Source organism: Babylonia areolata, chromosome 26, assembly GCF_041734735.1.
Source record: "Babylonia areolata isolate BAREFJ2019XMU chromosome 26, ASM4173473v1, whole genome shotgun sequence".
Taxonomy (NCBI): Eukaryota; Metazoa; Mollusca; class Gastropoda; order Neogastropoda; family Buccinidae; genus Babylonia; species Babylonia areolata.
In genome coordinates, this window is record NC_134901.1 from 30,835,680 (window position 1) to 30,861,391 (window position 25,712).

Below are 25,712 nucleotides of genomic sequence, written 5' to 3' on the forward strand. Positions count from 1 at the left end.
AGTTGTATTGAAACCACACATACAAGTGTGTGCACACTCATGCTCGCTTGCTCTCTCTCTCTCTTCTCTCTCTCTCTTTCTTCCTCACACACAGTTTAGTTGAACAAAGGGGGGGGGGGGGGAGGGATAAAACTACTGTCAATGACTGTGGCAACTTTGGCATTGAGCCAAGATACTGACCACAATGCTAGCTGAGAATCCTTGACTGCTGAAAATGATATAACCATTCACAGACCCACCCCCTCCTCCCTCCAGTCATTCCACTTCCCCCTTTCTTTCCTCAGCCAACACACATGCCTGTCAGGGGAGCAGAGACTACAGATGAAGAGAACAGATGGTCAGTTATATTGGTACAGTGCAAACTTGTGTGCAGAAAACATTTTCCTTGAAAACACACACACACACACACACACACACACACACACACACACACACACACACACACTCACTCACTCACTCACTCACTCACTCGCACAAAGAGTTTAACACACACAGAGTAGTATTTAAAGCTGTGCACATACATGCACACACATGAACTAACTCTTTCCTCCCATGTCCCGCCCGATCCCCGTTCTCAATCTCTTTGTCTGTCTGCCTGTCTGTCTCTCTTTATCACATACACACAGAGAGTTGCATTGAAAACACACACACACACACACACACACACACACACACACACACACACACACACACACACACATGAGACAAGATTTTGAAAATCATGTCCCTAAGGCTGACTTTTACAGTTTAGGAAGAACTGGACTGATTTTTTGTCTTCTGACTGATTTTTTGTCTTGCTGTGGGTTGGCAGCATTGGTGGCCTGCAAGTGCAGATTTTATGGTTTGAAATTGAGAAAAACCTTCAGCTTCAGGGGGCTTTGCCCCCAGACCCCCACCTTTCAGACTCAGTCACAATTTCCCAGTCTCATGCCTGAGGATTGATTTTCACAACAAAGTTAAGTTTCAACACAGCATGGACCGAAAGTGCAGGAAGGGGAAAAGGGGGTTGTTGAAATTATTAGAGCTATGTAAAAATTAAAGTCTATTGACCCTTCACTTTACTGGAAACTCTTTAGCACACAGATAGAGCCGATGCTCACATATGCAGCAGAAATTTGGGGTATCTGCGAGAATAAACAAATGGAAATCATTCATACATTTGCAGTAAAACATTTTTTGAATATACCACTTCATTCATCTAATCAAGTAGCATATGGGGAAACGGGTAGATATCCACTGAAAATTTGTACAACAATTAAGTGCATAAAGTATTGGTTAAAACTTGTTAAATTACCGCCGACAAGACTGTGTAAGCAGGCTTATGAAATGTTTCTACAGCAGCATGAAGAAGGAAAGAAAAACTGGATAGACAATGTAAAAAATTTTGGTTTGGAATTGTATGGATTAGCCAAGGAGTAGGGAGTGATGTCGCATTTTTCGTTCAAAAATATTTTTCAGTCAGAAAAATACATTTCTATAATTACAAATAAATGGCAACGCTGTCTCCTTGCTTGATTTCGATCCTGGACCTTGGGGCTAAATACAAATAGAGCATTGTATATTCAAAATAGTGAGAGTGATAATGTATGTCAGTTGTGTCATCAGGATTTAGAAAATGAGGATCATTTTGTTTTCCATTGTAAGGAATACAGTGTTATTAGAAATGATCATACATTCTTTACACATCCGTTTGCATTGAGACATGATCTTGTAGCTATCCTTTCATCAAATAATGAAGACAATCTATTTTCACTCGCCAAATATATTGTAGAAGCATATAACATTTGAAGGAAAAGATTAACCGAACGATTGTTTTTACATATGTGAATGTGTATAGTGTGTGCATGTGTTTATGTAAGTTTGTGCCTGCCTATGTGCGCATATGTGTTAGGGTAGCTGTTAGGTCACATGTATGTTAAAATGTATTTTGCATTGTGTATGTGTTGTGTTTGTGTGTGTGTAGTAACATTTTGGTGTGTGTATGTGACATTGATGTAATGTTTTATGTTAACAAAAGCGTTTTTGTAAAACACCTAGAGCAGATTTCTGGATAGTGTGCTATATAAGTATCCATTATTATTATTATTATTATTATTATTATTATTATTAACATGATAGAAACATAATGTAGAATAAAATATAAGATCCATAACTCAATTTAGATTGGTAAATAACTAAAAAGAGGCTCGGCTGCAAAGTTGGATGGTCATATGTTCCAGTTACTTAGTATTATGCATGAGTAATATGGAATATGTTGTATTAATGTCATGTGTGTGAATGTATGAGTGTTTATGCATTTATGAATATGTACTTATTTGCCTTTTATTTCCCCATATTTTTTGTTTTGCTTTTTCTTTTCATCGTTTGCTAAAATAAGCTGAATAATCTCCCTTGGCACTAGAGCTGTAAAACGCTATTTGTCAATAAAAAAAAAAAAATTGTCATGAAAAAAAGAAATGTCATTGTCCCCTGAACACACGCAGGCACGCACGCACGCACGCAGTCCCATGCTGAGGAACTCTCGGCGGATCTGGTATTTTCAGCGGAAGAGCAGTTGACACTCCCCCCCCCCCCTCCCACTCTCACTCCCCTCCTGCAGACTTCACTTTCATGATTTGCTGAGGTACCCCTCCCCTCTCTCTTGAGTCTCCTACCAGTGCTGAGGGAAGGGGGGGGGGGGGGGTATGAAACCACTGTTAATGACTGTGGCAACTTTGGCATTGAGCCAAGACACTGACCACTAGCTCTAGCTGAGAATCCTTGACTGCTGAAAGTGATATATTTGGTGTCATATACTGTACCATGTCAAACTGATGCAAACTAGGCCTATGGTTTGCTCTGTTTGGCCAAATTTCGCGCGGCTAGCAGTGAAAAGACGCCCCTCTTAGTCTGGCCCGCTCTTAGCCAATCAAACGCCTCTAACAGCTATAAGTGCTGAATCATTCCTTTGGCCAAGGCTCTCCACGTCATCTTGTCAGGTTTTCGCTCTGTCTCGTCTAACGCTTTTTTTGGCTATTAAGCGTTTTCATTTGGCCTTATTTTGTTATATGCGGCTTGCATGTGTATTGTGCTTACATTCTGTGTACTCGTTTCGACTCGGCCCCCTCGATTTCTTCGTATTTTTCTACCTCTGAGTCGATCCTGTCTTTCCTTTCTCTGTTGGGGATCGTATTGTTCGCTGGGTGCTTACGCGCGGTACCATGCCTCGTTTGCCATCCTACGAAGGCAGGGATCATGATGCTGGCAGAGATACTCGCCAAGAGACTCTCCCAGGCCCGGAGCTCATGATTTCTCCCGATAGGGACCGCGGCGATGCGTCTGCAGACGCTGATCGCGGAGGGGACGCTCGTCCCGATAAAACGGTCATGAAGGGGACCGGGGGGAAAGGGATTCGAGCGTCACCTCCCGAAGTGTCCCAGCGCGAGGCGGGTGGAAGGGGGAGTAGCACGTCCTCTCTTGGTGGTGGGAACTCGCGGCTGGGTGCGGACTCCCAAGGGGAGGCCGCCCCCCGCCGTTACCCGGGTCCCCACACGGAGACGGCCCTCAGGGGCCCCAGTGCTGTTTCCCCTCCTCCCTTCTCGGTCGACCCACCTCCTCCTGGGGGAGAAAAACAGTTGGTTCCGGGGGGGGACCTCCACTTTGCCCACCCCGGGCCAAGCCACCCCAGTCTCCCCACGGGAGGGGATTCTGGGCGCGTGGCAACCTGCTCTGCAGGTCTCCCCGCTATCCGGCCGGTCTCCCCTGCTGGGGGAGTCCCGCGCGTGTCAGGCGGTTCCGGGCAGTCAGACCGCCGGCCTTTCGGCCTGTCTGACACCCAAGTCGGACCTGACCTCCCTCCGACTTGGCCAGGTTTTTCCCTTCAACGAGGTCAAGGCACCAGTGACCCTTGGGGCTGGGGTCACGGGATGGCTGGTGCCCACGGGTGGTATCCCCCATTCTACCCGTACTGGGGTGCACCTATGGTGCATGCTGGGTTCCAGGGAGGACCAGGGACTAACCCCTGGTCCGCTGCCCACCGGACCCAACCCAACACAGACCACAGAGTGACACACACAGCCCCGACAAGAGGGATTGACTCTTCGTTGGGCAGGTCGAGCTCCTCGACCAGTGTTAACACTACAGCCTCGAATCGGTCCTCTGTCAGCACGCAGGTGACCGCCACGGTCACTACGGCTTCCTTTTCAGGACCGACGGCAGCTGAGGGACCCCGCTCAGCCCGTGGGAGCCTGCTGTTCCCACCTACCCAGCCCTTGGTCCTAAAAGGAGATGAGTGGGTGTTCGTCCCCTCACAGCACTCGTGGGTCCCTCTGGCGTCCAGGGACGCTCTCTCTGAGAAGGTGTGGCACCCACCATCCCAAGCATGGTTGGACCTACGGTCCACACACTCCCCACCCTCTTCAGGTGTCAAGGACATAACAGAGGAGACCAGGGTCCCTGCTCGGGATCGCCCCAGCTCATCCCGCTGGGCTGACCACAGCCCACAGGACGCCCCCGTGGGTACATCCACTTGGGATGGCACCCAGCAGGGGATGGACTGTGAACAAGACGGACAGCCCCTGTCTTCGGATGAGGACGAACAAGCAGATGAGCACTCTTCGCCCCCATCCCAGTGCGACAGATGGAGCCCACGCCTCCCTAGGGACCAGCCTGAACCAAACTCGGACTTTGCCGAGCTCGAACTGACCCTCCCCAATAGGGTCACACATGCTGAATCAGTCCCTCAGGCAACTTTGTCACCCTTAACCCTCCTACGGTCAGGTGACTCTAACTCCAGAACCACAAGGCGACTCAGAGTGCCAGAAATGGCTCAGGAGTGGCTTAATAAGCCAGCCCGCACCGTCAGGGGTGCTGCTTCCATCCCTCCTCCAGGCAGGGAGTCACTCTCTGCCCCGGGCGCTTTTGCCCCAGGCAAGTTCCTTAAAGATCCCTCCAAGGGAGGAGTGTGGTCCTGGTACACACAGGACCACCCTGCCTACAGGGAAGCAGAGCCCTCCGTGCAGGACAGGATGTTGGTCTCACAGCGCACCACCTTCCCCACCTCAGCTACTCTTCCCTTTAAGACATTTGCAGAGTGGGACAAACTGGCCCGCCGCTGCCTCCTCGAGGTGTCCACGGCTTATACCTTCTTTGACGCGTTCCTCCACAGAGCCAATGAGCTGTGGGAACGACGTCCAGTTCAGCAGGACACGGAGTCTCCTTCCTCTGGCCTGCCTGGCCTCTTCTCAGACCCGAGGTTAAACACTTTTGGCAATCGAGTAGCGTCTGGTCTCACGGCAGCTGCAGACGCAGCTACCAGCCTTCACTTCAATACGGTGCTAGCACGGCGGGATGCTGTTCTCCGCCTCTCTAACATTCCAGTAGAGGAGAGGGCTGCTCTGCGGTCCATCCCAGCACAGCAGCACTCCCTCTTCGGCCAGTATGTGCCGCATTTTGTCAGCCACAGGGCAGAGACAAACCGGGAGGTGGCCTCATATTTAGCCCAATCCTCCCAGGGGCGCCAGGGTTCTATGCCTTTGAAGAGACCCGCCACCAGGGCTCCTCCATATACCTCGCCTCCTAAGCCAAAGCGGCGTGCTCAGAATCAGCGGCAGAGGAACAAACCACCTCATGGCCGTCCAAGCCGTCCGGCCATGCCCAAGGCCAGAAGGCAGCACCCCCAATGACTGGGCCCCGATTCAGCACCGCCAGTCGTTCAGCCCCTCCAAGTCGGAAACTTGTCCCGGCACGCGCATCAGTGGCGTGCTCTGGGACTCAACGACTGGATTGTGTCGGTGCTAGAATCGGGGTACATGCTCCCTTGGGTGGGGGACCGCCCCCCTCTAAGATCCACTCCTCCTCCTTATGTGCCCAGCTCGATGGAGCAGGAGAGCGTCTTAGAGAAAGAGATATCGCACCTACTCCTCATAGGGGCGATATCTCAACTCTCGGACCCGGGCCCCGGTTTTTACGGCCGGTTGTTCGTGATTCCAAAAGTCTCCGGAGGGTGGAGACCAGTCCTGGACTTGTCCCCCCTCAACAGATTCCTCTCCAAGATGAAATTCAAGATGGACACACAGGCACAGATTCGGGAGACCATGCAACGGGGAGATTGGGCGACGTCCATCGATCTGAAAGATGCTTATTTCCATATCCTCATCCACCCGGCATCCCGCCGGTACCTGAGGTTCGTGTGGAGGGACAGAGTGTTCCAGTTCTCTGCCCTCCCATTTGGTCTGTCCCTTGCCCCTTTCCTGTTAACCAAGGTGGTGCGGGAATTGGTGTCAATCGTCCGGTTGGAGTCCATTCGGCTCTGTGTGTACCTGGACGACTGGCTTATTCTGGCCCAGTCACAGGCTCTGTGCCAGAGTCATACAGCCAGACTTCTAGACCTGTGCTCCCAACTGGGCTTCATCACGAACCAGGAGAAATGCGATCTGTCCCCGAGCCAGTCCTTCGACTTCTTAGGGATGAGATTCGACACGCGGTCCATGATAGTCTCTCCGACGCCAGATCGGTGGGACCGTCTGGCAGGCCTCCTCAACCACTTGCGCCATTCCTCCCAAGCAACGGCGCGGACACTTTCTTCCCTCCTGGGCATGATGGAGTCCATGGCACCTCTCATCCCTCTGGGCAGGGTTCTCAAGCGCCCTCTTCAGAGGGCACTCAGGCTACGGTGGTCCCAGAGCACTCAGCCATGGGATACCCGGATATGTCTGGGCGAGTGGTTCCTCGAGGTGACATCAGAGTGGTTAACCACCCCTCTTCTGACACAGGGGGTGCCCATAGCCCCACCTACTCTTCAGGTGGCACTATTCACAGACGCCTCCTCCATGGGCTGGGGAGCCCACATGGACTCACTCCATGCAGCAGGGACTTGGTCCCCGGAGGAGCGCCTATGCCACATCAATGTTCTGGAACTGGAGGCAGTTCGCAGGGCTCTCCAGCACTTCATAGCGGAGGCCACAGGCAAGACCATTCGCTTGTTCACGGACAATACAACAGTCGCTTGTTACGTGAACAAAGGGGGCGGAGCGCACTCGGCAGACCTCTCTCTGCGGACCGAGGCTCTCCTCCGTTGGTGCCACAGCAGGGGCATTGCACTTTCAGCGAGACACATAGCAGGGAAAGACAACATTTTGGCAGATGCTCTCAGCAGGTCCAAGAGTGTCATACACACAGAGTGGACCCTGGACAAGGACACCCTGCAAGGAGTGTGGGAACAGTGGTTCCGGCCGATGGTGGACCTCTTTGCGACAAGGTTCAGCAAGAGACTTCCCACTTACGTCTCTCCAGTCGCCGACCCAGAAGCATGGGCAGTGGACGCTCTCTCTCTAGACTGGAGCAGTCTGATTGCCTACGCGTTTCCTCCCTTTCCAATCCTGTCCAAGGTGATACGGAAAGCCAGGTTGGAACGCCCGCAGATGATCCTCATTGCGCCGAAATGGCCAGCCCAGCCCTGGTTTCCGGTCCTTCAGTCCCTGACACATGTTCCACCACTGGAACTGGAAACCAAACCTCATCTGCTGAGGCAGCCTCGTTCGGGCATTCCTCACTCCAATCCTCAAATGCTCCACCTGCACGCGTGGCTGCTGTGCGGGCGGATCTGTCAGCATCACCATTGAAGTCTTCCACCCCTCGGTCAGCCTCTGTGTCCGCCGCGCTGACCAAGGGGGGTGCCTCCTCCGACCTCCTCTCCATAGTCTCCAAAGCCAGGAGGGAGGGAACAGAGACTTTGTATGACTTTCGATGGAAGAAATGGCTGAGTTGGTGTACAGCTCAGAACATTCCCCCTACTAACCCTACGAGCATGCAGCTGGCCAACTTTTTGGCTCACTGCTCCTCGGTTCTCAACCTGTCTGCTAGTTCTGTGAGAGGGTACAGGTCTGCCATTTGTACCACTATCAAACAGCTAGGTGGTCCCGCTTTTGAAGCTGATTTCCTGCTCAGAGAAGTGGCTAGGGGCGCCTCTCTGAAGGAAGCTAGGAATCCCAGAAGAGTGCCCCTCTGGGACTTGTTCCTGGTGCTGGATTTCATTCGAAAACAGCCCTTTGAGCCATTGGGGACTATTCCTTTTGACCTGCTCACCCTCAAGACCACTTTCCTTCTGTTGCTGGCCACGGGCCGTCGTAGAAGTGAGATTCATGGTCTTAGTGGTATGCCACAAGATCTAGCATTCCACAGAGATGGTTCCATCACTCTTCGTTTCCTTCCAGAGTTTCTGGCTAAGAACCAAGACCCCGAGGTCCCTTCCCCCTCTCTGAGGGTCAGACCTTTGTCGGATATTCTGGCACAAGATGATGAAGATAGGCATCTCTGCCCCGTTCGGTGCCTCAAATACTATTGCAATAGGTCTCGCCATAGGCGTTCTTCTCAGAGGCGCCTTCTCATCTCCCTCAATGAGAATTACAAGAAAGATATCGCTGCAGGCACCATTTCCCGCTGGGTTTCCCAAGTCATTCGTAGAGCCTACTCTCATGCACACAAGGATCTCAGTTGTCTTAATCCCAGAACACACGAAGTGCGGGCCATAGCTACTTTCGGCTGCTTTCCAGCACTCGGTACCACTGCAGCATGTCTTGGAGGCAGCCTTCTGGCGGTCGGAGAATCCCTTCATCAACTTCTACCTCCGGGATTTCCGTATGACCAGGGCTGACGGTTCCAAGGGGATTTCCTTTGTCGCGGCTAACACTGCCGTCTCAGTTTCAAGGGCTCCCCATACGAACCAGTAGGCGTTGCCCTCCTCCATTTGCTTTAAATTCTGCATCAGTTTGACATGGTACAGTATATGACACCAAAAGGAGGAGTTTGTATTATACTCCATGTTTGGTGTTTACATATACTTACCATGTCAAACTCGAATGCCCGCCCCGTCCGTCCCCGCATCTCCGCCGTGGTTCTCATGGGGCATTTTCATTCATGGCCACGGAATGATTCAGCGCTTATAGCTGTTAGAGGCGTTTGATTGGCTAAGAGCGGGCCAGACTAAGAGGGGCGTCTTTTCACTGTTAGCCGCGCGAAATTTGGCCAAACAGAGCAAACCATAGGCCTAGTTTGCATCAGTTTGACATGGTAAGTATATGTAAACACCAAACATGGAGTATAATACAAACTCCTCCTACTAGTCACAGACCCATCCCCTCCTCCCTCCAGTCATTCCACTTCCCCCTTTCTTTCCTCAACCAACACACATATGTCAGTGGAACAGAGACTACAGCTGAAGAGACCAGATGGTCACTAATACTGGTGCAGTGCAAACTTGTGTGCTAAGAACATTTTCCTTGAAAACAACACACACACAAGAGAGGCCCCCCAGACCTCTTAAAAATCACTAAAAAAAATTTTCGGTCATGGGGCCTTGCCACCCTGGACCCTGGCCAATTTTCAGAGGAAACTCTCCTGGACAATTCCCCAGCCTCTCTCTCTCTCTCTCTCTCTCTCTCTCTCTCTCTCTCACACACACACACACACACACACACACACTCTCACTCACTCACTCACACAAAGAGTTTAACACACAGAAAGTTGTATTTAAAGCAGTGCACATACATGAACTTTAACTCTTTCCTCCCATGTCCCACCCGATCCCTATTCTCAATCCCTTTGTATGTCTGTCTCTCTCGCATACAGAGAGTTGCATTGAAACCACACATACACACACACACAGACACGATTTTGAAAATCATGCCCCCAAGGCTGACTTTACAGGTCTGGAAGTAAAAACACTTCAGTTTAGGAAGAATTGGACAGATTTTTTGTCTTTTGTGGGTTGGAATACCTCAGCAGCATTGGTGGCCCACAAGTGCAGGTTTTATGGTTTGAAACTGAGAAAAACCTTCAGCTTCAGGGGGCTTCGCTCCCAGACCCCCACCAAGAGCGTTGCCCCATGGATCCCCACTGGGGGCCCAATCTCATGCCTGATAGTAGAGGTAATATAGTGGTTTCAGACTGAAAACCAAAATCGACAGTCTCGTCCCTGATTATATCTGATGACAGACTGCGACACCCCACGACTGCAGACAGCAAGGGTTCGTTTCTGGATGACATGTCAAGGTTGTCGCTGCAGTCAGCCTCGGCCATGGATTTGACCAGCCAACTGAGACAGCTTAATTTCACCTTGACCACTGATGGATACCCTGAAGAAAAAGCAGCTGCTGTTGAAAAGTCTGGCCCTGATCTGATTCAGTTCTCGGGGAACACTGATGTGGGCATCTCTGATCAAGAAACCAAGTAGGTGATTTGGAACTGACATAAGTTGTCTCCTTTGTTACATTCTATATGATATTCCCACACCCTGCTCCTTTTCCCATTCCATATCTCCCTTCATTTACTGTATCTTATTAAGAAATCCCTTGAAACTGAGGAATTGGGAAATGTGCATGATATGTGTTCTTCCCATTGGTGATAGTATTCTCATGCTCTGTGAATTTTTGTTCGTTGATTTTACAACAGTTAAGTATGAATATTTTCTAACTAGTTTAGTCCTCTATTTTATCCTCATTCTGAGAAAAATAGAATGCTTTATGGATGGGAACAGAATACAGTGGTCTTACAAGCTACATCAGTGCTGCACTTAAGACAAAAAATCTTTGGTGGGAAGAGTTGATGGATTATATTTATAACTTAACAGGATTTGAACAGCAATAATCCTAAATATTTCAGCTTCACTGAGCTTGGCTAAGTTTCCCCCAACCCCATTTTTGACTCACTTGTGTAAACAAAGTGAGTCTATGTTTTAACCCGGTGTTCGGTTGTGTGTGTCCGTGGTAAACTTTAACATTGACATTTTCTCTGCAAATACTTTGTCAGTTGACACTAAATTAGGCATAAAAATAGGAAAAATTCAGTTCTTTCCAGTCAACTTGTTTAAAACAATATTGCACCTCTGGGATGGGCACAAAAAAATAATAAAAAGAAGCCAAATTATATGCAAACTGCATTTACTGTTGTATTTATATTTTTTGTATTCTCTAAACTTGGCACTTTGATCTGATATTCTGACACAACAACAAGAGCAGTCATTCTTATCATTTTTTGTTCAAATAGGAACTTCTTTTGCTAAGCATGGAAGTTATATTTATTTTGCAAACGTTTTGGTGCAGATAATAAAAAAGGGAAATTAATCTGTAATTAATGCGAGGGGACTTAATTTGCTTTAAACTGATCTTTCTCATCTTAAACATTACATTTTGAAATTATACTCAGTACATAAAAAGCTTGTGTGTTTTACTCTCAGTGTACAGGGCTTCAACTATGTTCATTCGCCCAAGTGGTCTTTTTCGGAAAATACTAAAATCAATACGAATGGACTTTATAGATCTGTTGGCTGAGCCCTGAAAGTCATTGGTCAAAAATCAATTGTGTACACATATTTATACACATTCAAAGCATGTGCTCATATTCTTCACGAACGCGAACAACGCCATTTTGTTTCAAGTTGTTGACCTGCCCGTTCAATCCTATATTCAATCGACAGGACACGATAACATGTGATGGAAAGTTGGAGAAGGAGACCGTTAAATATTTATTTAGAGAAAGATTTGTGAACGCCTCATCACTTACTGGATTATGCACCAAACTGCCATAAAAATATCCACAGAATCAGTCGGAATTCACAGTTAAAAATTGTAAATCATGCGAGTTAATACCCTTGAATTGATGAAACGAAAACATTTCCAGTCTTGACTTTTCTCAAAATGAATTCCTTTTCACTTTATACAACGTTTAGAAGTACTTGTACTTGGCTCTACATGTTGTTAGTTTAACAAAATACTAAATTTTCTTATCAACTTTAAAACTATAAAACTAGAACGAACATAAAAGAGAAATTGAATCGATCGACCATGTTGTACTACATTCCGGGCGGAAGGTAACTAAACTTGTACATCAAGATCTAGAGAAAATGGCTAAATGTTGCAGTGTGATTGCCGCGATAGCCACGTCTCCTTTACCGAGGACTTAAAAAGAATTTTATATTGCCCTTAGAGATTTTTTGAATGCCCAAGATACACCAGAATAATATGATTTAAACAGTGTTCTCACTGCGAATACTGCAATCGATTTATCGCCCTTTAAAAAAGTATGTTTAAATATTATGTTTTAGAACGTCAGTTAAGGAGCCACGATAGTGTAATGGGTAAGACAGTTTCTTCTCACCCGAACACGCGGGGTTCGAATCTTTTAAAGTGTTTCACAAGTGAGTCTTGAAGGCCTTGCCTCTCTTGTTTTCTTTCTTTTCATTTAGAATTTGTTGATATTAGCCTTAATGCTGATTGTACTTTGATTACCATTTTGTGTTTTGAGCTCCTGTTTTATAGGCTTGTGAGTTAACATTCTTGATAGTTACAGAAAATAAAATGTAGAATCAGAGCTTTGATATTAATGTATATGTGTACACACATCATTGGGTTTTTTTAATTTGTTGATCTATATGGTCATGTCACAGGAACAACAAAAAACATTGCTTTCATAAGTGAGACCACTGTTAAAATGCTGTTTAAAAAATCCTTTTCATTTCAAGGTGACACATGCAAAGCGTGCTCATCAAAAATCATTTTGGAGTTATTCAAATCAATAAAAGTTTGTGTCATGCATGTGACATGGCCTTTCACTGTTTAAGAAAAGAAACCCATCAACAAACAATACTGTGCAGGCTGTATTTTCAGCTTCTGTTTGGGTAACAAAAACTTTTGCTTCACTCAAGTTGTGTCATGCTGAACATTTAAATGTAGAGTTCTTTATTGTAAACAAGCTATGTTGGTTATACACAGCTATTTTCTGTTTGTTTTTAAAAACTCGTTTGGGTTTTCTTGTAAATGTCCCTTTTGCATGGCGATGTAGCTATGTCACTGTCAGTGTTTTGAAATGAATGTCATACTCCCATTGTCATCACATGGTTTCCTTTTAATTGTGCTTAACTGGCTTAGTTGTGTCCACAGTAAAAGTGATTCCCTGACTGACACCAGCTCCAGATCATCCATGGGACTCATTCCTGCTGACATGCTGAATGGTGAGTGTTCACCTTAACTTAGGTCTACTAGCAGTAACATTACAACAATACAAGTTGTAGTTGAATTCTGAAACATGGGGTTTTATGGCATGTTTATCTGTCCATCTAGCATACTGGAATGAATTTTGTTGATGTGTGTGCGGAAAGACTTTAGAACTAGAAGCCAAACTCTGTTGCTGTATAGCATTGGATATTTTGATATATTTCAGATAACCAAAGTGTGTGTATCTCTTTAATATTTAGCATCAAATGTTTACATGATACTGTGTAAAGCTATTTATAGGTATACTTAGTGAAATGCGTTTCTTTAGGTTGTGTGTTCGAATTCACTGTTATAAAATTGACTTTGGTGTATATTATAATGTTGATATTGCTTTATCATTAATTGGGTGTACTTCTCTTTTGTACAGATATCGTCTATGTCTCTACTTCTTCATAAAGGGTTAACTTGGGTCTGATTGTGTGATTCAAACAGATTGTGATCTCCTAAAATCTATCTCTGGCGGTGGTGAGCAGTTTTACTCTTGCATTCAGTTTAGTTTGAGTCCTTTTGTGTTTTTGTGGAGTGGTTTTGCTGTTGATGGTGATGGCATGTGTGAGGTAAGAATAAATTAGCTGTTTGTTTTTAATCAGACTATTCCCCACCTCCTTTGTATTTAGAAAACATGCAATTTATTTTTCATTCAATAAATTTTAGATGTTTTTTTTTGTGTATAGATCAAGATGTTCTTGTTTGTAACAAATCTGGCCATTTGAATCATGTATACAGTTTCAACCAACTTAATTTCTTTAGTGTTGTGGAGACCTGTATTTAACATGAGTAAATGGGATTCAAATGGAAAGGATTTTACAGATTTGCCAGGGAATAAAACATGAGATGATATAAAGAGTAATATCAATTATAATTTCTAATTCTTTTGGAACATGTTTTTTAGGTTGTTTCTGTATGAACGTATGTTAACACTGAGTTTTTTTATATATATATTTTTTTTTTTTTTTTTTTTTTAAATGTGTGAGTTATTGAGAACATTTTAGTTCTCGTGTGTTTGCTACTAACATTTTGCATGCATTTCCCCCCTTCATATTTAAGATTTAAAGGGAGCTTTAACTGCATAAATATTTTTTTAAAACAACACCAAATGACCATGAAACCATCATGCTTCCATGCATGCTTCCAAAAATAATCTTATAATGGCCCATTGAATATCATTCCTTTTTTGTGCTTGGCTCTTTGTGGTTGCTGCTTTAAAAAAGTTATTTCATTTAATTGGAATAAATCTTGCCATGCTCATCTTGTTGTAATGTTCCTGTATATGAAGCTCCTCCTTGTGGACTTGAGTGAGGTTTTTCTTGCTCCATCAGATCAGACAATAAACTAGGGTCCTAAGTGCAGCAAGCAGTAAGGGCATAGATATAATCATAAAAGAACCCAAAGCAACAATAGAATTAAATGTGAGCAGTATTCTGTGGAGCAACTTGAATTGAAAAAATGTGTACAGGCAGAAAGAAAAAGATTAGTTGTGTCGATATGTGGAGATACACTCTGCTTGGAGAAGCAGAAAGAAAAACAGGGGTTTATGTCAAAATGTGGAGATACACTCTGCTTGGAGAAAGCTGAACAAATTTCACACAGGGAAATCTTGTGGCTAAAGATTTTTCTTTTTTAATACAGTACACAAGTACAATACAAAACTGAAAAAAGAAAAAAAAAACATATTGAGAAGATAAAGCAATTTTGATTTGATTCAAAGATTTAGAGATGTTTATTTCATTTGGATGTGTGCATACAATAAACCATGCAAGTTATCACCATTTCCTACTAATCAATCACTCATACTTACATGTATGTATATATACACGCACATTCAAAAGTCAACATTGCTGACCTGTTGACTGACAGTTAAACATATTAGAGAAGAATACACCACTGTGGGACAGTTTGGCATGTGGGTATGGCAGAGAAAAAGCCAGTTCTAGTGTTCAGATGGAACTCAGCATCAATCAAAATTTTGTTAACAGTTTGACACTCATTCAACACACCCATACTTTTCTTTTCCTTTTGCCCACCACTTTCTTCTATATTTTAACTTATTCAAGAACTTTTCTACTCTTGACACACACACAACTACAAGCAGACCAAAGGTAAGAAAATATTCCCAAACATATTAAAAACTTTTTTCTTTGTTGCTCTTTTCTTTTCAGTTAATTTTGTTGTTGTTGTCCATGTCTACTAACTGAACATTTGTGATCTTGCTTTGTCATGGTTGAGCATGTCTGTTCTTATTGCCGGAGTCCCTTTAATGGCAGAGAACACATTTTTGATTTTTCACACTGTTTTTTGTTTTTCCTTTGGTTCAGTCAAGACTGGCATTTCACTCTCATTCTACAGACTGATCATGTAAAAGTTACCAAACATTGATTGTGAATTCTTTAAGTTTTGATCTCTCATTATGAAACATTGATTGTGAATTCTTTGTTTTAATCTCTCAGAAGTGTATAGACATTAAATGATTTCTGTTCCTTAAGCTTCTGTCATTTTGATCTCACCAGAATGTCTTAACAGTTTGTATTCTTCTGTCTAATGACTGTTTCAGAACTGTCAGCAAGTGTCCTGCCTTTATCCACCCCAAAAGCGCACCCAGTGCGGGAGGTCAGGCCCAAGGAAATGGACCCTTCCCACTCCACCCTCAGGGAGAAAACGACAGACTCCAAGGACTGGTCGGACAGCTCCACCAAGCAGGATTCCAAGCAGGACTCCAAAGACATGCCATGTTGGAGGAGCCAGGTGGAAACGGTGAAGAAACGTCCCAAGCCTGTCAGCAGTGAGGGCAGGCAGCAGGGATTAGCAGCGCGGGGGGCGGTGGCCTTGTTTGCCGGCCATCTGTTGGACGATGTGGTGGAGGGGGAGGAGCTGGACCAGAGTGTGCACTGTGTGGAGCTGGGGGAGGACGACCTCAAGCAGCTGGATGCCGGAGTGGACTTCAGTGACCTGGAGGAGGACCGCCTGTCGGGCAGGGAGAGTGGCGACGAAGACTTTGACTTTGATGAACCCTTGCTCAGCCTGCCCACCAGGGGGCGTATGGACAGAGGGCGGGAGGAGGAGATGGAGGATGCAATGGGGGGAAAGACACTGCAGGCAGAACTGGCAGAAACTGAGAGCCGTGTGGGGGAAGGACAGGAGTGTGAAGACAGTGTTGCCCGGACACAGCCACCTGTCAGCTCTAACAGCGGTGAGGACTTTTCTGTCCCAGTGGTTAAGATAACTTTGTTAGCATTTTCCAGTTCATGCCACCACAAATAATAATTTATTGTACCAATGATAAAAAATATCTGCTCAAGTCTGTTCAGATTTCCCATTCCATGTTACACTGAATAAGACTTTTTGTAAGCTATGCTAATGGTTAAATTTTCACTCCACTATTTTCTCATCAGCTCTGTCAGTGGTCAGATGTGTCACTGGTAGGATTTTTAAGGAAGTACAAAACACAGTCAGTGCCAGTCCAAAACACTGGTTTAATTTTGTTCTGAAACAGTGAAAATTGTGTGACTGTTGAAAAATCATACATTGTTTTGTAAACTGAATACCATAAGGTTCGGTCTATTGAGTGCACTGGTATATAAGCCGCACCCACTAAATTTTGAAAAAAATTGAACTTCATACATACATAAGCCGCACTGGCTTATAAGCCACACTTCTTACCGGTACTGGAACACATACTGATACTACAGAAAAGCTGTCAATACAGTAGGTTATGAAATAAACACAAGCGGGAACAACACAAAGAAAAGCAAGCGAAAATACTGCTAGTGCCACAAAAAAATATAAAAATAAACACAACGAAAATAAGATCCATAATTTTGGGATAGTCACATTTATTCAACGTCATCCTGCTCACTGAATCCACTGAAATCTTTGTCTTCAGTGTCTGAGTTGACAAGAACCAGCACAACTTCCTCCTCCATCTTGTCACTGACTTCAGCCTCGCTTTCACTTCATGAACACAAGGTGGAGGTCGCTGCTGGTTGGCCGCTTACACTGTCGTCTGCTAGGTCGATTGCTTTCAATTTTAAGGCTGCATCATAGGCATTACGTCGCATTTTCGGCATGATGAAGGTGTGCGCTTGAGCAGAGTAGAATTGAATGCTGATCTGAAGGCTTTAATGTGTGTGGATTTGATTTATAAAACATGAACAGTTAGCACACTATCCTGAAGCTCATCCAAAAATTCATGGACAGAAATCAGGGCAGCTAAGGGCAGCTAAGAACAGACAGAGAACGTGACACTCCCAGGATCGTTAAAATCCTCAAATAATCCACATCCTTGTATAAGCTGCAGAGGTTGAAGCTGGGGTAATAAGTTGTGGCTTATAGACTGAACTTTACGGTACTCTGAATCACACACATGTTCTTCAACTCCATGACCAAAGACATTATTTCACAAGATCGTTGGTGAACCAGTAGATGGCAAAGTGAAACCAGCAACAAACTAACTGGGTGAGCTGTGATTGTTTCAGACTTTGGCCTTGACTCACGCTATTTCCGTAAGACACCTATGTCATTTGCTGGAGACGGGGAGGAAAGCGAAGTAGCCAGCAGTCGCAGCAGTCTGACTGCCAGCAACCAGCAGAGAGGTCAGTGGTTCCACTCCATCAATCTATCAATCAAATCAATCAATCAAAAACACTTTATTAATCCACATGGAAATTAAGTTGTGCAATCACAGGCTCGTTGTAAACACTGGCATAAAATCATCATATGCAACATAAGAAGAGATTAAAACTAGTCAAATAAGAATTCCCAATAGCTGACGATAGACTAACCCCCTCTCCACACACACACATACTCATGTTAAGGCAATAGGGTATTGCACAACAATATTTACAAATGAAAACATCCAACAAAAAAGGGTATAGATTACTAAAAATGACGTGCGCACGCAAGCACGCACACACACACATGCACACGCACACACACACATGCACACACACACACACACACACACACGTTAAGACCATAAGGTATTGTACAACAATACATAATAAAAACATCAAGGGAATAAATCGTATATATAAGTAAAATGCACACACGCACGCACGCTCGCTCGCTCCCTCCCTCCCTCCCTCCCTCACTCACTCACTCACTCACACACACACACATACAACATATGCATGCACATAACATATGTCACGCCAATAAAATTAGTACATTAACATTAAGATACATGAAATCCAAGTAAAATAAGAAAATATTTAAAAATCACTTCTGATCACACACACACAGAATGCTTGCCCGTGCTCACCCGCTCAGTCGCTGCATTCTCACGGCTTCAGATTAGTTAAAGATACAAATACTTCTGTGTTTTCTGAAGCCCTGCGTTCAAATCGACAGTAAACATAACACCCTAAGATGTAAATATTTATGGTGTCTGAAGCCCGCATTCAAATTGACAGTGAACATAACCACCCTAAGATGTAAATATTTATGTTGTCTTAAGTTTTGCATTCAGATCAACAGTGAACTTAACCACCCTAAGGTATATGTTGTCTGAAGCTCTGCATTGAAATCAACACTGAGCATAACCTCCCACTCCTCTCCTTTTCTCTTTTTTTCGATTGAATTTTGTTGTTAAACCAGGTACTGTGCACATTTATATACTTTTTTTTTTCATGTATAACTGTGTGTGCTGAAATAACAATGTTTAGAAAAAATATTTATGTATGGGTGTATAAGGTATTTTTTTGTAAAATAACATGCAGGTGCTGTTAATTATTGAAATATCTGTACTCATGTGTGTGTGTGTTTCAATACCAGTTGTTTTTTTTTCATTCTCCCCTCCCTCCTCCTTCACCAAGGTTCATTGTTGACTGTACAGGAACGGCAGAAGGGGAGCACTTGCTGACCAAACTCCGCCGACAGTTCATGAGCGGGGATGGAAGTGAAAATGAAATTGACACGGATGATGAGCTGGAGGCGGTTAGAAAAGTGAGGTTTTGGCTTGTGTCTGTCTGAGTAGTTCACTTTAGTTTGTGTGTCTGGCATCCTTGATTCGTTGTTACTTCATGTTACGCTTGGTTCATGTGGTTCAGAAGTAGACTGATAACTTGTTCATTTTCTTTTAAAAGAAAAAAAAATTTTGTTGTATTTTATTACTTGATAATTCGTTGCATTGCCCCCGACCACCATTTTGTTGAGCTAGTGCCCAGCCTTTGAGACTTATGTTGGCCAGATGTTTACATTTGTTTTTCTCTGCCTCTGTGGTTTTGGGTGAACAGGTTTAGCAGAGCAGTGTACTGGGGAGGATGTTGTTCTTTTGTTTGTTCTGATGTTATTCTTTTGTTTATTTCTGATTGGAATGTGTTTATAGAGATGTTTTCATTGTGTTTCTGCAGTCACTGGCTCTATCCACAAGGGAGAGGGGCCAGGGGGCGGATGAAGAGGACACTGACCGCAGTAATCTCCCTTTGCCAGGTACTTATTTCAGGTGGCGCACGGCATACCAAAATGTGAAAAAATCGTTCTAAAATGTGTTTTCTCACAAAGCACAGCAATCTGTTCACTAGCCACAGGGGCATACTTTTATGCCCACTCATACCAGCACAGCAGATGCCGCATTCTGGCCCATTAATTCGGCCCATCACCCTGCTTGAACAGGGATCCAGCATCAACTTCTCAAACATTTGGTGTTGGAAAGTACTTTCTGCACTTGGTCTTCCCTGCCTGACCCTTACAGTCTCAGCACACAGCTACTGCTGTGGTTACAGATTGGTATTCCTTCTCAAGCATGGTCTTTCCAATGAGACACTTCCAGAGGTTTCTAGCCTAGGCAAGCTATCCCATCTTGGAGCCCCAGTCTTCAGCCTAGGGCCTGTCAGAGGATGACTTTGTTGTCACTTTGGAAGCAATACCATGTCTTTCAGGCACACAGTTGTCCCACAAGACCCCGTCACATCCATCTGGCTTCCTTACATTTCAGCAGAACCTGCATGGTGGACACCTTCATCCCTCAAGCACACAGCAGCTGTTTCCTGATTTACGCATGCTGATTGGTGTCCTTCTAGGATCAGTACACCAGTCGTGTACGACAATGACCATCAGAACAGCAGAGGAGGTAACTGCTGTCCTGATTATCCAGGCTGGAATTCGTATAGTGGAGAGTGTTTTGCCCAACTTGATCAAGGGGGCCTTAGGACTGTCTGCATTGGGATGGTTCCCAAAGGCCAATTAGCCCCCAAGGCTGCAGCACTAAGTCCCAGTGCAATTTGCCTCCTAGTGTGAGAGTCATAGTCCTTCACGAAAGACTAAGCTGCAAACGATTTCCAACTGCAATTAAGAAACAACTGATTATACAGTTCTCAGCTTGCTGTTGACCCTACTGTAAACTTATGTCACATCATTGACATAAATGGTCAGTACAACACATCCAAAGCCACGTTTCTCACTGCCCCGCCCGGTTCCATCCCAGACTTCGTGCACACCACACAGGGCCAGAGGCCTGTCATGGGTCTGGTCCCCTTCCTCACTAAAGTACCTTCAGTGCAAATTTTCCCCATGGAGACATCCTCTTCCATTAGGAACTCCACCACAGAAAGAAAATCGATGGCCTGGAGGCACATGAAGTGCACTCCCACAGCCTGATCCAACCCAGCCATTGACTGCCGACAACATTCTGCAAGTTGCTTCAACATGCCACACTCAGGCAGAGAAGCCACCAAGTCTTCTGTCGGCCCCTTTCATAATGGTACCTACCTGGGCAATTTCACAGCCTTGTCCAAGAGACACTAGGGACTTCAAGTCTCTTGTTGCCATATGTGTGCCATTCTATGCACAGGCAACATGCCAGTGATGTTTTTTGCAGCAACAAAAAGGGGGTGTTGGGGGGGGGGGGGGGGGGGGGGGTGCGCACCCATCACCTGTCAGCTTACATGGAGGAGCTCTACAGATCCAGCTGTCATGCCTAAGGCAAGCCCAACATCCTGGTGGGCTACCTCTGCCTGTTGCCACAGTTTCCTTCAAACATATTTATCACTTTCCCAATCGGCCCACAACCAATGTGGATTCATCAGATCAAGCCACGCGTGCACCTCCTTACATTGAGGCTCAACCGTGCTCAAGTGAGACAACCCCATAGGGTACCTGTTTTCTTCCCTTCCTTTGATTGGAAAGGCTCTCAGTAAAGTGAGGATTCAACACACTGACCTGATTCTCTTTATGCTACATTTATCAGCACAGCTGTGGTCCAAGACCTCTCCCACTATACAGCTGTGGGCCTCAGTCTTCTTTGCCTGCACCAACAGCCTTCAGTGACGCAGTACACCCTGTCTCCCAGCCCCATCATCCCTGGCGAGTGTTGTCGCCAACTCACCCACTCAAAAACAGACCCTCTAGCGCAAACCTCCCATATCAGATTCCAATAGTCCCCTGAGCTCAAGCCAAACCCATTGCCTAGCCTTTAATGCCATCAAACTCTAGTACTGTCAGTCATTCCCTTCACAGTGGGTCGCTGATCAGAGCGGAACATAATGCTGAGGACCTCTCTCAGGACATCTCTTCTAGCAGGACATCTCCATTTTCCCTTGATTTCAGCCAGACTTTTTGTCCGAAATACCCAAAGTCACTTCCCCAGCATGGATCATTCAATTGGTCCCCACGTCTCAGGCAACATACACTGGTTCCTCTGCCTTCTCAGGTCCCCAGATAGATCACCCAAATGATACACATTTGTCCGTTGCAACTCTGGTCATGTTTTCCACGTGCAGCTGTAATCTGTCCTGAGGGACAGTGTATGCTATTTAAGTTTTGTAAACTTACAATGGAGTGCCCAGGGCTCATAGCTTCAGATCATGGTCCTCTTCACCTGATCATGCTCAGAAACATTCCACACTTCAGAGTTGAGGCCTCTGGAATAAACCCGGCCACACTCAAGCACAAAAACCTCAGGGACAACTCCTGCGGGACGCTCGCCCAAGGGCCATGATGTTTTTCAAGCAGGCCATTACGGTTACCACATCCTAAAATTAGAGAAGGCAAACCCTCCGCCTTGTCGTGTGATTGTGCACCAGTGGGTCACGGTTAAGTATGTGTAATTAAAAAGAAATTTTCTTCCTAAAATTACATTTAAGTAACATACTTACCTTGACCCATATTATACACCCTCCCAGCTTCCCTGCTTCTTCTCAGTGTTGGATGCTGCAATGCTATGTTTTACACTGCCGTCAAAGAGGATGCTGCTTCCGGTAACACAAGGGAGGTAACTACCAAGGGAGGCTATTTGCCGCAGCTTCTTTCGATTTCTCCGCATAGTGGACTAGTAGTTTGGACAGGACAGGGATCCAGACCCCTGCCAGAGTCTGCACCAGTGGGTCACGGTAAATATGTTATTTAAACGTAATTTTAGGAAGAAAATTTCCTATCTGAGCCAGAAACATGGTCTGGTGGTCAAAGAAAATGCACAGAAGAAGAGTGGAGCACAGAGGGGAACGTGATATTGAGCATAAAAACAATCAGTACCCTGTTCAACGGATACAAGTGTAGCAACTGTAAAGAAACAGACATGTGTTGCTCCACTTCAGGTCTCTGGGAGATGGACCCACTGATATTTATTTTTAGATCAGTGGATGGGTTCTGAAGATGGTTATACTAATAAGTGGAGGTACCAATCTTTTTAGTTGGTGATAAAGCCAACTCACTGTGTTGCCACAAATCTCCACCTGATGCTTGTTTAGTGACTTTTTCCACTGCCCTTTTCTGTATTTTTCCTTCTCCCAGTGACATGAAAGCATGCAAAACAGTACTAACATGTATGACAAATTAAGTGCAGTGTGTGTGTGCGACATCTTTTTCTGATACAGAACAAAAACTGACACACACATACACAAACACACGTGCGCACGTGGCCCTGGTGCTTTCTGAAGCTCTACACACTCTAGATTGCAGGAAAACACACTCACATAGTACATAGATGTGCAGAATAAGTAAACAATTCTTGGATATCATTTTTACTAATGTATATGGGTAAAAAATGCAGCCACAGTTACATTAACGTGTCCATTTTCTCAAAATGACATTTTTACAGTCATGTCCTTGTTAAGGAACACTATATTTTGGGTTTGAGTGGATATATTTGAATGAAAATTGATAGGTGCATGTAACAATGGCTGCTGAATACTATGAGACATTCTGAAAACTCTAGCTTGTGTAGTTGTCATGCAAAAAAAGAAAACATTACATTCTATGAGGGGGGGCGGGGGGGGGGGGAATGAGATGTTCTAGTCTTTGCTCTACTGTTTTACATTTTATATGGTAGTCACAGGAACTGTTTCTGTTTTAGGACATGTTGATGTCTGGAGACACCCTGATTCTGTTAGTAAATTCCAGTTCCATCTGTGTACTTTTTTTTATTTATTTATTTTTTTTAATCATCATTATTCCAGTTCTGTCTTTCCTATTTTCAGACTTCAAAGCTTTCAGTCTGAGTAAATTCTGGAAACATGACATAACCAGTCCTTGAGCACAAAGGCTATGTTCTTGACTATGAGTTGTGTAGTTACAAATGTCCTGTTTTGATACATATATTTTATTCTTTGATACATTTGTTACGTGTGTGTATATGTGGCAGCGGGTCTGGAAGATGAAACGTCATCTGACAGTGGATGCCGGGGCAACAGGAGAAGTGCAGACCAGACGTCCCAGTTCTTCCTGACCCGACAGCGTGCCGAGGGGGATGTCGCCCACTCCCCGCTCCCCTGGGATGGAGGTGGGGACGGAAGCAGTGGGGGTGATAGGTGAGTTCCCTCTCTTGTTTATGACATTCGGCTTTTGTTGAAGACGTTGCTGAGGAACTGTGAATTAAAGAACTTTGAATATCAAAGCTGGTTTCACGTTCGAATATTGATAAAGGAGAAGTAAAGCAACGAAAAATAAATGTCTAGTGCATTTTAGAAGAAAAAGTAGTAGTCATTACAGCACAGTTGTTTGTTCACCTCTCCTTATCCGGGCTTTGTGTGTGTGTTTTCTTTAGCTGTTTGTGCTTGGGGAGGACCCCCTTTCCAACACATACACACATGTGATGACTGTGCATGATTGTATGCTCAAATATATACAGACATGGGTAAAATTTAAAACAAGCAATCATTGGTATGAATTATTCTTTAATTTATTAACACTGTGATGTATGTAAACACTATAACAGTAGTCATGAACGTTCCAATTTTCAGTGGTATCTTCCAAATTATGCAGTTATTGTTTATGTGTTTTTTTAGTTTCATCAGATTTCTTTGTGTGAAATTTTTTTAACTGCTGTCCCTAAAGAAAGTTTGACACTAATCCAGCGCCACTGATTTTTGTGACATTTTATGTCAGTTATACAGCAGTGTTATGACAGATGTCCACGCCACTGACATTTTATGTCAGTTATACAGCAGTGTTATGACAGATGTCCACGCCACTGATGTTTGTGACATTTTGAATCAGTTATACAGCAGTGTTATGACAGAGGTCTGCACCGCTAATGTTTGTGACGTTTTGTGTCAGTAATGCAGCAGTGTTATGACAGATGTCCATGGTGTGTGCAGTGACGGAGGCAGGCGGAAGGTTCCAGCGTCGGTCACCAGGCCCCCGTTCCGCTACGTCAGTGGAGCCTCTGCAGACAGTGATCAGCCTGTCACCTCTGACCCACCCCCTGTCACTGAGGTAGTGTGTCCTGAAAGATAGGGCAGGGCACCTTCAGTGGAAGGAGTAGCTTTGTGTTTCTAGAGAGAGGACATTTGGGTGATTTCAGTGTGTTATCTCCTTCAGTGAAGATCGTTTTTATATACCTGTATGAAAAGAGGTGAAATTTGTCTTTAGTTATCTCACTGAAAAGGGTTGAAATCCATTTTCGTTTAGTTATCTGAAAAGGGTTGAAATCTGACTTACTTCACTATTTGAAAAGGGTTGAAATAATAATGATGATAATGGACATTTTTATAGCACTTTTTTCAGAAACACTGCTGCAGCTCAAAGCGCTTTACATCCCCCCCCTCCCCCTTTCCCCCTTCCCCTCCTCCCTCCCGTCACCTCCCCCTCCCCCCCCATACCCCCCTTCCCACACACACATAGAAGAAACACATGCTAGATTGCATTTGTGCAGTTGAACATTAGAAACCACCCACCCACCCATAACGCCCCCCAGAACATCCCTGCAACACACACTCAGGCACCCACACACCTTCAACCACCCCACCAGACATATGGCATACTGCTTCCCCACAATAAAGCATGCCTTTAGAACTAGATCATACCAAGATCAACTCTGGATAATTGGTGTTAATGGAAAAGATGTGTTTTCAGAGCAGGCCAAGAAGAATTCAGCAAGCCAGACTGTCGCAAATTTTCTGGCAGTTTGTTCCAAAATGAGGGGGCCTGAAAAGAGAAAGATATCTGACTCTCTTGCTTCTTTACAACAGGGATTTTCAATTGCTTTGAGAGAAAAAAGACCAAACCCTTGGTAGGCTAACTTTGTTCATCCAATTGTGTACCATTGATGGCATGCATAGGCAGAAAGACTCAAGCTTTTGGCCCATGATTTGTGAATTTAGTGGAACACATTCTTGAACTTTATTAGATGTAAGGTGTATTTGTCACAAGCCAAGTCATTAAATGTGTCCTTGTTTTCATAACCTAATTTGCACTTTGCTTTGATAACTTGAATTTGTGACAGAGAAAAAAAAAAAGAAAGAAAGGAAAAGT

At 44.8% G+C, this 25,712-nt stretch overlaps 1 protein-coding gene across 1 annotated transcript in view; it reads left to right on the forward strand.

Annotated features, from left to right (window-relative positions):
* The window catches only part of LOC143300290 (uncharacterized), a 152,589-nt gene that overhangs the window by 16,968 nt on the left and 109,909 nt on the right, over positions 1-25,712 (forward strand). Inside the window, exons 3-11 of the mRNA XM_076613885.1 lie at positions 9,973-10,206; positions 12,915-12,985; positions 13,461-13,493; positions 15,580-16,215; positions 17,501-17,617; positions 18,859-18,968; positions 19,376-19,454; positions 23,602-23,767; positions 24,557-24,674. Coding sequence (XP_076470000.1) covers positions 9,973-10,206; positions 12,915-12,985; positions 13,461-13,493; positions 15,580-16,215; positions 17,501-17,617; positions 18,859-18,968; positions 19,376-19,454; positions 23,602-23,767; positions 24,557-24,674 — 1,564 coding nt within the window. The remainder of the gene's footprint in view (positions 1-9,972; positions 10,207-12,914; positions 12,986-13,460; positions 13,494-15,579; positions 16,216-17,500; positions 17,618-18,858; positions 18,969-19,375; positions 19,455-23,601; positions 23,768-24,556; positions 24,675-25,712) is intronic.